At 36.8% G+C, this 13587-nt stretch overlaps 1 protein-coding gene across 5 annotated transcripts in view; it reads right to left on the reverse strand.

The window, feature by feature from the left end:
- The window catches only part of LOC127934328 (SLIT-ROBO Rho GTPase-activating protein 1), an 88792-nt gene that overhangs the window by 57044 nt on the left and 18161 nt on the right, over nucleotides 1–13587 (reverse strand). For 4 of the 5 annotated variants that reach the window (XR_008147745.1, XM_052531634.1, XM_052531633.1 and 1 more), the window contains exon 2: nucleotides 4738–4933. The exons of the other annotated variant lie outside the window; for it this stretch is intronic. Coding sequence is in view for 3 of the 4 variants with exons in the window: in XM_052531634.1 (XP_052387594.1) it covers nucleotides 4738–4933 (196 nt within the window). In the remaining variant the exon portion in view is untranslated. The remainder of the gene's footprint in view (nucleotides 1–4737; nucleotides 4934–13587) is intronic. 5 annotated transcript variants of the gene reach the window in all.

A 13587-nucleotide genomic window follows, 5' to 3' on the forward strand; every position in this document is an offset into this window, starting at 1 on the left:
AGTAAGGAAGCACTTTTTTTTTTCAGCGTTTCCCTCCTTAACCCTCCCTGCAAAACAGGCAAAGCGTTTCATCATTGCAGTTGAAGGTCTGCGGCCTGATGGCATCCAATGGAAGTACTGAAAAAACATGCATCCGCACCAGCTGAGCTGATAAATCTTTTAACCTTAACATTGTTCTACAAACACAGGAAATACACTAAATACACAAGTTCCTGAGATTACAGACATTCATTGGCGTAACTGGGCTGTTTAGAATCAGTCATCTATGTAAGACTGGATCAAATGGTTAATCTAACTGAGCTAAAAGCATAAAGATGCATGGTCACAATATGAACACGCCGGGATTTCAGATTGCAGGGAGAATTATGGGAGCCTATGCAATACTAACTACTTAGTTAAATTAAACATTAGCTAAAATATTGTCCATTTATTAATTTTTTACATTTATCCATTTAGCATATGCTTTTATCCAAAGCAACTTAGTGCATTCATACAGTGCATTTCATTGCCTTGTACCTTACATGTGCAATGACAATAAAGTTTAATCTAATCTAATTTAAATTCAGGCCATAATTTGCGATGCTAACACAATGCTCTACCACTGAGTAGCAACATATTATTTTTGCATAGTTTAACTTTAAATATTAAATCAATTAAAACTAAATTAATTAACTACTGTGTGTGTTTGTGTGGATATATATATATATATATATATATATATATATATATATATATTAAAATTACTAAATAAAATTAACAAACTATATTAACTTTCTACACAGATCTATAGTTGAATTTCTAAACAAAAAAAAAGACAAAAAACAATCCAAAATACTACAACCTTGGCAAAAATGTAATTGAAAACTGAAAATATAAAAATATAATACAAAATATATAAACAAAAACTATAGCATATAATTTGTCCTAAAATAACACCAGGTGATAGTCGAGAAGTGCTAAGGCACATGGAGCTTTGTGTCTCTGAGGTCAGTGCACTGGAAGCCCAGATTGTAACAGGCTGCAACCATTTACGATATAGCTCCATCAAGCAGAGTCACATGGATCGTAGAGTCTATTAGCTCACTGCCATGGTGGGTAAAACAGGAGTGATGATTACTGGAGAGGAAGCGTTCACACTGGGTCATAAGGATCATAAGGCATGATAATGAGTTCATTTGGAAAGCAGAAAAGCAAAAAGCAAAAGCAGCCAGTACTGGGGAGTAGAGAACAGAGAGCCAGCTGCCCCATTAAAGGCTGCAGTAAATCAGTGCTACTGCTCAGACAAGATTAAATAACAATTGGCCTCCAAGTGACCACCTCTCCCTCCAAAGGACGACACAGCAACTACCCCTCCACTATGCTTTGATGCACCACTTTATGCTCTCAAATCACTGCACAGAGCAGATTTTGATCATAAAACTTCAAAATGAGTTGAGAGGAGAAAACAGCCAGTGTAGAAAGCTGATGGAATTCAAGGTAAAGGAACAATATGCCTAGATCATTTCAAGGGAATTGAAGATTTTAATAAGTAAAATTACTCCAGAGAGTAAAGACCAAATGGGAATGAAGGTACATCAAAACCAACTTTAAAACAATAGTTCACCTTGACTTGTTTTTTTCCTCTCTCTCACATTTCATTCTAAACCCTCATCATGACTTGCTTTTTTCTGTGGAACACACACTATAAAAGATATAGGAAAGCCATTACAAAACTCCTTCATTTTCAAAGCCAGCATCTTTTATTCATGTTCCACATCCCAGGTGTAAGCAAGTCTATATACAGCGACTACACTGGCACCCAAATGAATTACGCTTGGTTTTCTAAACAAAATGAATGTGTCTCTAATGTGCTAATATCAAAATATCCAGTGGTACAAACACACTGTAGCCAGAGGAACCTCATTCGGTTCTGGTTTAAACATCCCGCAGATCACAAACATTATATTGACAGCTCATCGATTTTGAAGTGCCAGAGCAAACTAGACTGCTTCATTGGAGAGTTTGGCATCCTACAACAAGGTCATCAATGCACATGAAGGTACAATCATGCAGACAACTCAGACCAACCTTACTGGGGCAAAGCATAAATCTTAATGCCTAAGTGCATTGCAATTCATTTTATGCATGCAACCAAAAGGAAAAAGTTTCAAACCTGTTGTATTCTAAAAAAAAGGCACTTGAATTCAGTTTTCTTAAACTAGATTTATAAAACAATATATAAAAAGGCACTTAAGCTCAGTTTCCTAGGACAGATGTGTCCTTGTGGAAGGTCTATTTGGCTAAAATGCATCTGCTATATGATAAATAATAAAAGGAAATCTACTGTCCAAGGAGTGGCAGCTGGATGATGCATATTATGAAATAATTCCCATCCTGAGTCCAGCAGCCTCCCTGGGCAAACAGTGTGTGATGCCTGTTAGCTCAACAAACACGTGCAGTAAACTAAGCACCAGTCGATGTGTCACCACGACGACAGTGTCATCTGGGAGAAGTTTAACCACACAGCTCACAAAACACTGCATTGTAAGGATGCACATATGTGGATAGAACCAACTAAAATAAATATTATATGAAATCAATAACTATAGGGCCAATTTAATATGATAATTGGCATGCACTGTAAGAAAAGTCTGTAATAATAGAGCACAATGCACTATGGTATTATGAATACATTTTTGAGTATTTTGAATTATGTGTTGCATTGTGTTATATTTTAGGCTTGAAAGAAATGTCTTTATAATTAACATATAATGTACTGCCAGAAAACCCCCAGTACCTGTTCAGTTTTCCTACATATATTTGTAATACTAAATATTACGATATTTACTTCAAATTCATTATTATTATTTGTTGCTTTTGTATAAAGTCTCTTTCAGTAAAAACTAATACTGTCAAACATTTTTACAGTGTAAAATAATGGTTAAATATTTTAAAAGTAATTTATTCCTTTGAATACAAGCTTCATTTTCATTTTCAGTGTCACATGATGCTTCAGAACTCATTCTGATTCGATGTTCGATAAGCATTTCTTATTATGATCAATGTTGAAAACAGCTGTGCTACTTAATATTTTTGTGAAAACCATTTTTCAGGATTCTTCGATGAATAGAAAGTTCAAAATAACAGCATTTATTTAAAAAAAGAAAGTTTTTAACAATATAAAAGTCTTTACTGTCATGGTTATCATTACTCTCTAAAATGTCTCTACAGAAGTCACAAATCAAATCTTCACTTCATACCAAAAAAAAGAGACTCTGAAATGGAAACTTTGGGTTAGGAGCTAACCAAGTTCATACAAACACTAGTTATACATTACTAAACCTTTAGACCTGATCCATCACACTTAGCTCTGAGTCACCCGAGATGCTCCTAGTGCCAGTGAGAAGATTGATTCTGTAACTACAATCCCACAGGAAGAGTAAACTGTGTTTCTTGACAAATAGTTGCTTAATCTTTCCTCTCACTGGTTTTGCAGAATTCAGCTGACCACAAGTACCCCGCCACCTTCAGCGAAGGGGTAAAACACACCCTCTGCTTTGGCTCAGCTGGCCTCATCTTGACGCCATTGGTCAGACATCAGGCCAGACCTCTGGACTACGGAATAAAATCGGATACAATCACAGACCTTGGTCTGGACCTCTTTACAGAAGCCCTGTGGTTACAAAATAGTCCAAGTTTAGCTAAGAGACCTGGTAAAGTGACTTGAAATGGTTTAGAAAGTAGCCTTTCAGTTACTTACAGATATATATAATGCTAATTCGTCCGACACACAGCTGATCTAGGCTGGGTTTAGAACTCGCCACCCAGCTAACATCAGCACTTTATAGTTTTTTTAATCTCCAAAAGACAAAAAATGAGCACTTTGCGTCACATCACACTGTAATCTGGAGCCTTCTTTACTTCTGCATCTGTGAACTGGCAAGTTTAAGTCCTTTTCTTTCAGAAAATGTTAGTGAATTGTGTCAAGTAGCTTATTCTGCTCTCAAACCGACAGGCCACATAAACCACAAGCGCCAAGACCGAGATTCTCCATTGCCTCCAGTTTTGCTCACAGCTGCTGGACTCATTTAGGGCTCTTAAACCAGCATTTGGTCTGTCTATTTACAGAAGTGAAAAGCAAACACACAATAATCTGAGTTGTACCCACGGTTTCTCTACCAACTTTATATAGATGTCGATAGTCTTTTCCAGCCAGTGACTCTACTGGCATAATGAGACCATGATCATGGTTCGTGCCTGTCACAATGCACTACACTGGGAATAAATCGGCAGGAAAACATGTGTGACAAGTAATGGTTAAAAAAAAAGGACTCATTAAAATGTCATTCTGAGACGTATATATTTTACTAAATGAAACTGATAAGAAATCTTCACACAAATGTATAGACAAATATATAATACTTCATTTTCAATTCCGATACTTATTTTAAAAATTAAGATTGGAAATGAAAAGTGTAGCATAAAATATAAATTCTGTCATTTAAAAATGTAAAATAAAAAAAATATAGGATAACTTCATATTTCCCTTTCAACATGATTACATATGTTGAATAAAAGACAGCATCATTTAAAAAAATTTAGGAGAAGTCAAAGTGTCAATCTTACAATAAAAAAACCTTTAGACCGTAATAATAATGGTGTGGGTAAGTGATTAAAGAGCTGGGCCAGAGTACAAGAAGTTGTAGATTCAACCCACAAAAGAGTTGCAAGTATTAATCATTCATATAACACACTCACTTATATTGCTGATGGTCCTTGGTACTCCTGGTCTTGGCCATGAAGCGTTCGGCGAGCTTCTCCAGGTTGCGTGAGTACTCCGTCTCGATCTCTGACTTCTTGCGGAAGAAGTCCTGGAGGTCCTGAAGGAGCTGGACCCTCATGTCTGTCTGCTGCTCCAGACATTTCTGCTGTTCCACCAGTTGGGCTCGAATCTCTGAACAAAAACCAAACATGGTTTGTTGTAAGAGTCTCTCAATAGAAATCACGAATGGACTGAAGAATAATCATCATTTCATTACAAACTTCAATGGTGTTCTGGAAACCTCTTGCAAGCAGCTCAACGAAGGCAGGCAAATAATTTAAAAATGGCCAGCAATATATCTTCTATAAATAAAGCATTCAGATTTGCCCTGGTCTAGTTTCATTGTGCCATATCAGCAATACTGCAGTAATCCAGGATCATCAGGTGTAGCAGGTAATACCCTTATGCTGCATTTCATCACAGACAGAATGAGGAACGGTCCCAGAAACTAACCTAATGGCTCTCTAAAGCCGATGTTTGTACAGCCCTTTTTTTTGTTGCCAAAATTCTGGTTTCCTCATGTGATTGTCCCCTTGCCCCTTGACATCAGGGCGTGACGTGTAATGTACGAGTCGAAAACGCTAGGCAAGTTATACTTTCACTGAAGCAAGAAAACGAAGAAAACGAAGAAAATCTCAGCGTCAGCGCGGAAAGTGAGGAACTAACTGATCTCTGCTTCATTACAGTTTGCCCATATTTTTTTGTTGCGAACGTTAATCTTTTTTCAACACATCCGGAAAAGAGTTGCGCAATAACGTGCATCATCACTTCGACACGGCATTAGATCTGGCTTTTGTTCAAACAGCGCTCGTCCCGGGTCAAACCCGGCAATGTTACTAGGTCCCCGACCTGGGTTCAATGCCGGAATCAATCCCGGGATGTGGTTGCTTTCACACAGAAGGCGACCCGGCAATGTTCTGGCAATATGCCAGGTCTGACGTGCAGTGTGAAGGGGGCTCGTGATTACAAAGAGCATTCCTGGTCCAGTGAGGTCATGTGTATGGTAAACATCTGCATGGAGTCAGTGTGCTGAAGCATGTGTGAGACTGTGTGTCAGGATCAAAGCCCTTTGATCCACTTCAAACAGAGAGATAGATGTGAGCACCTGTGAGCCATCTTATACTGCACAAACAAGACCTGAAGGTGGAATCCAAGCTAATCAGCCCTCTGCTGTCTGTCTCAACAGTTAGCTTCAACAATTTCAGCACTCACAGGTGGGTTACAAAGATAGCAAATGATCAGGTCCAGGATGAGCTATAGCAGAGATTGCATACTTTTCTTTAAAGGGGGGGAGGGGGTGAAATGCTATTTCATGCATACTGAGTTTTTTACACTGTTAAAGAGATGGATTCCCATGCTAAACATGGACAAAGTTTCAAAAATTAAGTTGTACAGCTTAATTTTTCCGGTTTGTCACAGGTTTCGTAAAGTTTTTTTCGAGTATGGGTCTGTGTGACGTTAGATGGGGCGGAATTTCCTTATATGGCGCGCGCTCCCGTAGAGCAGAGCAGAGACATTCACTGATCAGAGCGAGAGCGAAATGTCACAAAAGAAGTGTGTTTTTGGTTGCCAGGGCAAGACAACCCTGCACAGATTATGTGCATGGAGTGGATGGAGTTTATTTTTACAGAGCATCAACGGAGCTGTGCAAGTGTTTGTGTTTGTTCCCTGCATTTCGAAGATGCTTGTTTTACAAACAAGGCCCAGTTTGACGCCAGATTTGCATATCGTTTATTTCTTAAGGATGATGCAGTCCCAACGAAAAAGGGTCACGATCGTGTGTTGGAACCGCAGGCGGTGAGTAAAACTGCTTCAAATATCTCTGTGTTGTTAACTTAGCTATCGGCGCGTAAGCACATCAAGTAAACAACATGCGATGTTGTCATCAAACTGCATTTTCCACATGTACACCTTAAAAAAATAAAAAAATAAAAAGACGACATAAAGTGGAACTTAGTCATTTTCCAAAACCGCTAAGCAAATATATACAGTTTCAATACGTACTACATAGAGACGTCCTGCTGTAGTCGTTGCTGCTGATCTTGTTAAATTTCAGCCTCTGGATCTGATTCTGGATCATAAATATATGCTGAATCTGACTGTTAGCCATGGTTTGTTTTGGATGATGTTTTTTTCCCTCACGGTAATGTCACAGCTTCCAAACGCTCTCAACGCAAAAGCCTACTGGCGCTCGTGATTATTTAGCTCCGCCCACACGTCACGCCTCCAGGCGCTTGTGTTTTTCTGGGAAAAAACGGTACAGACTATCTTTCTCTTATAAATATAATAAAACTAAAGACTTTTTAGAGTTATGAAGGATGCAGTACTACTCTATAGGTACTCAAGATTAACAGGATATTGAGTGAAAACGAGCATTTCGCCCCCCCCCCCCCCTTTAAAGAGCAGGAAAATGTGTAGTAAGTGCTGCTCCATGTGAAATCATGCATGTGTAGAGATATTGATAATATTGGGCAAAATTAATGGTGCATCCCTAGAAATTTCTACTTATTAAACAAAGATCCCGAAAAACAGACTTTAGCCAGAGTAGTCTACCAAGGCTATCAACTTCCAATGAATTAAAAAAAAAAATGAAATGGAAAAAATGGCCAGGACAATATAAACATTTTACAATGCATTATTTTTTATCACACAGATGAAAATAATATTTTTTGCATCATGGCAATAGGAATTGGGGGTAACTAAACGAGCAACATGACTGTATCTATGCCATCATGTCAGCTTCTACTGTATATTCTCAAATGCCAGTCCTAACAGCATGCTGCAGTCTGTGCCATAAGCTACAGGTATGTGGGACACACTGTACCAGAATCCTGTATGCGGACGTTCTCATCAGCGCTACCTGAAATAGCAGTCAAATTTATTTGAATAGCAGATTTAGAATAGCAGAAAATAATTGTCAGGAGAACTGTTTTAATGCACTGGGTTATCCAGAACTGCCATCTGCTAACAACTCTGGAATGGGAATACTTTCTAGACTCTCACTTTTGCTCAATTACCTAAGTGAAGTGCCAAACTACGTACTGTATCTGGGCAGTTAATAAACTTCTGTAAACTAGGGGCTTTCCCAGGCTTTCTTCAGAACTGGGGTACATGTCTCCATCAAAAAAAGTGTCCCAATATTTTTTTTAAGGTTATAAATATAAAAATATGGCTTTGCGGTACAGAGTCTAGCTGCTTCGTTGCTGAAAAATGATAAACAGACATTATAAAATATCCCATTATTATTTTGATTTGAAAACACTTTCTGATATATGCAGTTTTTATGGCTTTAATGAAAAGTCAATGAAAGTTGCATTATCATATACATGCATATAGAGCATCATCATATAGATACACAATCAGAATAATACTAAAATGTACTTTTACAGTTTTTTAATTAGTTAAATTTAAGTATTCAGGTATGTGAACTGAAGTAACTGGAGGGCAAGTCTGTGACCAGTCATTATTATGCGTCTTATTGTGTCATCATCACTATGCCAGTGAGAGGGAAAACCTCAAGAAAGTATATGTAGGTCAGATTTCACCACTGAATCAACAGACATAAATAAAAACAAAAGTTACAAAAGAAAAACTAAATAAAATATAATAATTGAAATATTGTTATATTATCATCAGTTCGATATTATGGACTCAGGCAGAACGTCATACAATATTTCTATGGTAAGATAGCACTATACTGACCTCAGGGGGAGAAAATCTGATATTTAATATCTCCTGTAATTTAGCCCGGTGACATCTAAATCTGTTTGACTTCCTATAGAGTACCAAAAAGAGCCAAGGGCAATTTAACCATCATTATCTTACGTCTATCAATGTTCCCAAATAGTGTGAATGTTCAATATAACTTCAGACTGAGATCACATATTTATAAGGTCAGAAAATATCTATAAATATTTACGCATCTATATATTTAAATAAATATATAAATGTATTTTTTTACAAAATTTGTATGTATTAATTTCATTTGACACATGTAAATAAGTATGTAAATAAATTTATATTTAGCATTATATGTAACAGGACCAGTCAAAATGTTTGCTGTGGATATAAAAATCTTTTAATCCAACTATTTATAAAACCAGCCATCCCTGTATGTGGCTTTTTTGCATGGTGGCAACATGAATATGGGGCACACATGTTGCTTTATCTGACTGTAAGTCTTCTTCAGACCCAGCAGGAAGTCTGAACCTCAGAGGACTGAGTCGAGCTATTAGCTCATTACCATTTCCTGATGGTCTGGAGGCCTGCTTACACAAACACACACATAAATAGGAAAGACTGGCACTGGCCCCTAGGCAGTCTTTGTGTATGTCTTCATATTCAGCTCTGACTGTGGTCTACTGACCTACTGAGAAGCAGATCCTTCCTGTCCATGACCAAATTACATCTTTCTGCATGAACTCCTTTAACCCTCAATCTCTTTTAACTCCTCCATTCACCCGCTCCTCTCCTCAAATTTTATACATGTATCAATAGCACACCCTTGGAAACTAACTCAATGTTTGGAGATTCCCTTTTTAGACTGAGGCCGAGGAAAGCAGCCAGTAAAATGGCTTAGAAAGTATCAAAACTCTCTACAACGTGTTCAGCCAAGCCAAGTAAATATCAGTAAATTATTTTTTCAAAACAAATAAATGAGTTTAGTAGGAAGTCTAATCTAGTCTCGGCACCATGTTTTAACACAAAGGGCCAAGTATAGCAAAAAGAAATATAATAAGAAATAAACCAATATTGTAAAAATTAAGTTCTTCCCTTTAGACATTTTTGGAAAACTGAACCAGGACAAAACGGACTATACTTATACGTATTATTATTATTATTATTATTATTAATTAAAATAATTTCATTCTAAAGCAAAAATATATTTAGTAATATTATTACTTAACTATATTACTTAAAATTGATTATTTGTGTAATTCAAGTAAACAATGGCAATATTGTTGCAGTGAGATTTATGGAGAAACAGCATCATACAAACAATTTGAACACACAGGCAACCAATTAAAACCTATAAATAAAGCTTTATTTGTTAACGGTTTCATTTTGGCCAGTAGCGGAATACAAAGGAACTGTGAAAATATGATGTTTCCAAACAGGTTTCCCAAAAGTGAAGTAAAAAAAAAGTCAAAATAAAAAACTAAAAAAAAGGACGATGGACGATGACAATTTGAGCCAGTTACCCACTAGCTGCTCAAATGGTTTCTATCCTCCCAGTCCCAACAAGAGCAGACAGGCCCACTTCTGGCAGATATGTGTAGAACATCAATCACTGAACATATTTACAGAGGCCCATGAGAGTCATCATTCAAATCCAACCCAAATAAAGACATGGAGCAGTAGAAATGTGAGATTTAGAATTATATTAAGGTTGTTTAATCAGCTGCTGTCTGATGTCTGTTTGAGCTGGATGCAAAACATGTCAACAAAAATCTGGCAATTTCAAACTGTGTAATTCTAGTATTATTTATATGGTATGCCAGTTTTTTATTAATATTTTGAATGAGATTTGCTTTTATTTTTTAGGGTTTTTTTGCCTTTTTTTGAAATTTTGATTTGTAATTTTGTCTTTTTGTTATTTGAATATTAACATTTTGGTTTAATTTTTTTTAATCATTTTTATTTTTTCTAGTTAGTGACACGTTAAATTGTAGTGCTTCGTAAGCTTTCAATCATTTGCCTGGGTGACAAGGTGACATTTCAAATTTTTTATTTTGTTTCAGTTTTTCATCTAATATTCATATTTCATTTTAATTCTACTTTATTTCTATTAACAAGAATATTGGTAGCACTTTATTTTACAGTCCTGTTCCTCATGTACATACTATGTACTTATTATAGTAATTACAATAACTATGTAATAACTAGGTACTAACCCTGAACCTACTCCTAAACCTAACCCTACCCCATGTAGTTACCTTGTGTTACCAGAACTTACTTAGATAAATACACTGTAAGTACACTATAAGTACATGTTAGTACACATACCGTAAAATAAAGTGCAATAAAGTGCAAAAAAGATTCAAATATTAACAAAGAAAGAGGGAAAGAACAAGAAAGAGAAAGGGTGAGAAAGCAGGAAACATCTCTTGCATCAGCTGCACGAACGTACAACCATGGTGAGTGAAGACTGGCATTTCTTTTAGTAATTCATATCCAGGCCTCTAACTGCCCTCAGGGGACGGGGAGAGCATCACAAGAAAACTCAATACACGCATTCAGATTACAGTTTCATACTGCAAAAGGGCTTCTTTCTCTTACACATTTTTTTTTCCTAGAAGAAAGTACCACTATGTTGCAAGATGACACTCTATGCTCCTTGGGCTCACTTTGTTCTTTTGTTTGGAAAATGCCAGCGAGAAGAGTCTGAAAAAGAGGAGCAAGGATAACGTTTCATTCCTTCTCCCTTCCAAAAACGATAGTAACTGTTTGAGGGAGCTGCCAGGACATGCCACCTTTGGAGTAAGGCTCTGGGAAATGTGTGGAACGCTGACAGACCTTCTCCTGTAATTAGATGGGGCTTTTCCCGACATCTAAGAGGTCAATAAGGAGTACAAACACTCCATCATGTTTACCTCCGATTGTTCTTAACTTCTCGCAACCACAGATCAAAAGAATTGTTCATGTCAAAAATGACAAATTAATCTTCGGACCTTTATCGTTGTAAAAATGCAGCAGCGACTCCAAATAACCTGCAGTGTGGTGTTTGAAGTGATGACTCAATTCAGTGCATGGAGGAGCACACGAGAGCTGCCTGACGGGCCTCACGGACCACACGTGAGTTGGTTCAATCCCACACGCAAACACCTGGATGGCACTAGTTCATTCTAAACACATCTGCATGGTCTTATGTTCTACAACTGTACGGATCTGAAGGACACACCTGCAGAACTCCATCCCTCATTGGCCGACATATGCGGTTTATCCCATCCATTATTAGAGTGAACGCCACTGAAAACATTAGCAGTCCCCGGCAGGCTCCTGGCTTCCTGTCTGACTGCCCACTGAGAGATGTCCATAGAAGAGAGCCTGACAGCCCTGATGCTGATACCAGAGGGGGTTTACCGCTGACGGACTGGAGGCTTCGAGGTCTTAGAGCCGGAATCCATGGAATGTCATAACATCCTAGAGCTGCTTGCTTATGGCAAAAATCATAATCATAATTATTTAACACAATTAGGACTGGACAATATGACCAAAATCTTATACAAGTTTTTTAATTTTTTGTTTTATTACAGCAGCTACATGTATCAAACATATTTCGCTATCTAATATTTTAGATCATGATAATTAATGGCATAAACAGTCACACTATATAATTTGTTATTTATGTTAATTTTGGGATTTTAAGGAGGGGAGAAAGTGAACTGATGTAAAGGAAAGGAACAGAATGTGGCACAATAATCAAGATTAAATGTAATTTCATAATTATTGGAAGCCGAAATTAGCCTGAAATTCTAATCCTTGTTTAATCTAGATTTATTTACATAATGTCTTTTGGAACATGGTAACAAAGTAATACCATGATTTTTGGGCCATGTACTATGATATTCTTTGAAGTATTTTTAAAGTACTTATGAAGAATTTATTGCAAATTTGAGATGATATTTTGCAGGTTATTTGGAATTATTTTAAATATGCTATGTGTTGATGCATAAATGTAATCTCTGTGTCCAACCAACAGAATTAAATTAAATTATTTTACTCCCCACTTCCTGGATGGCAAGAGTGATTTCAGCAAGTACAACACATTCCTGGATCAACATCCTCGTTGATCCTGGAACAACATTCCAATCAACCAATCAGAATTGAGATATTTTCAAGAAATATCTGTTTTTGGCTTAAAATCATGGTAAGGTGCTTCTACACTCTTGTTAATCAGATATGATTTCCCACTGATTTTAGGAATAAATTATGGGTAGGGATTGGGTAAGGTTTATATTTTTGGACTGTGATGTTGATCCAGGATCATAAAAAGATGTTGATCCAGGAACATTTCTTACTTGGCAAAATCACGGTGACCCTTACTGGATAGTCATACAGACAGAGTCCCTCTCTTACTCTTACACTTAACCTGGTCTTTAGCAACACCACAAAGGTGATAAATAGCACCAACAATCACTAAACCTAATCTGTCTATGTTCATTTACTACTAAAAGGCAGACTGTCGCTAATCAGATCAAGGCCTGCAGGACAGGTCAAGTGCTCCATGCTGGCATGCTAATGGGCATTTTGTCAAAGCAGCACATCTGCTCTGCTATAAAAGCCATGAATCTTATTTATAATACATTTTATTACCTGGTCCATCTTCATAACACCCTGAGCGCTAGCGCTGGACCCCCCATGACATTTACATTTAATGTAATGAGCAGCATCATATTGTACTACACTGACAGATTAAAGTAATCTCTGCCTTAATCACTTAATGAGAGCAAACGTGTGCTTTATGCTAGACGCTTTCTCTCTTTTCTTGTCTGTAATCTGGAAAAAGTCTCAAAAATCTAAATTTGATTTCAGCTTTGACCTTGAGAGTATTTTGGCAGTCATTGATGGTATAAAATGATAAATTACAGTTTGATTACTAATGATATCTCCATGGTACTTAAAATCATACAGTATGATTCTCCAAAGAATACTTTGGTACTGTCATGGTATTTTCAAGGTAATTCATTTGCCATTATTATGAGTTTAAAAATATTTGAAAATGTTACTGAATTTTAAAATAAATAACGTTTCAAATTTGAATACGTTTTAAAAGGTAACTGATT

The sequence above is a fragment of the Carassius gibelio genome, chromosome A18 (genome assembly GCF_023724105.1).
Source record: "Carassius gibelio isolate Cgi1373 ecotype wild population from Czech Republic chromosome A18, carGib1.2-hapl.c, whole genome shotgun sequence".
NCBI classification, from domain to species: Eukaryota; Metazoa; Chordata; class Actinopteri; order Cypriniformes; family Cyprinidae; genus Carassius; species Carassius gibelio.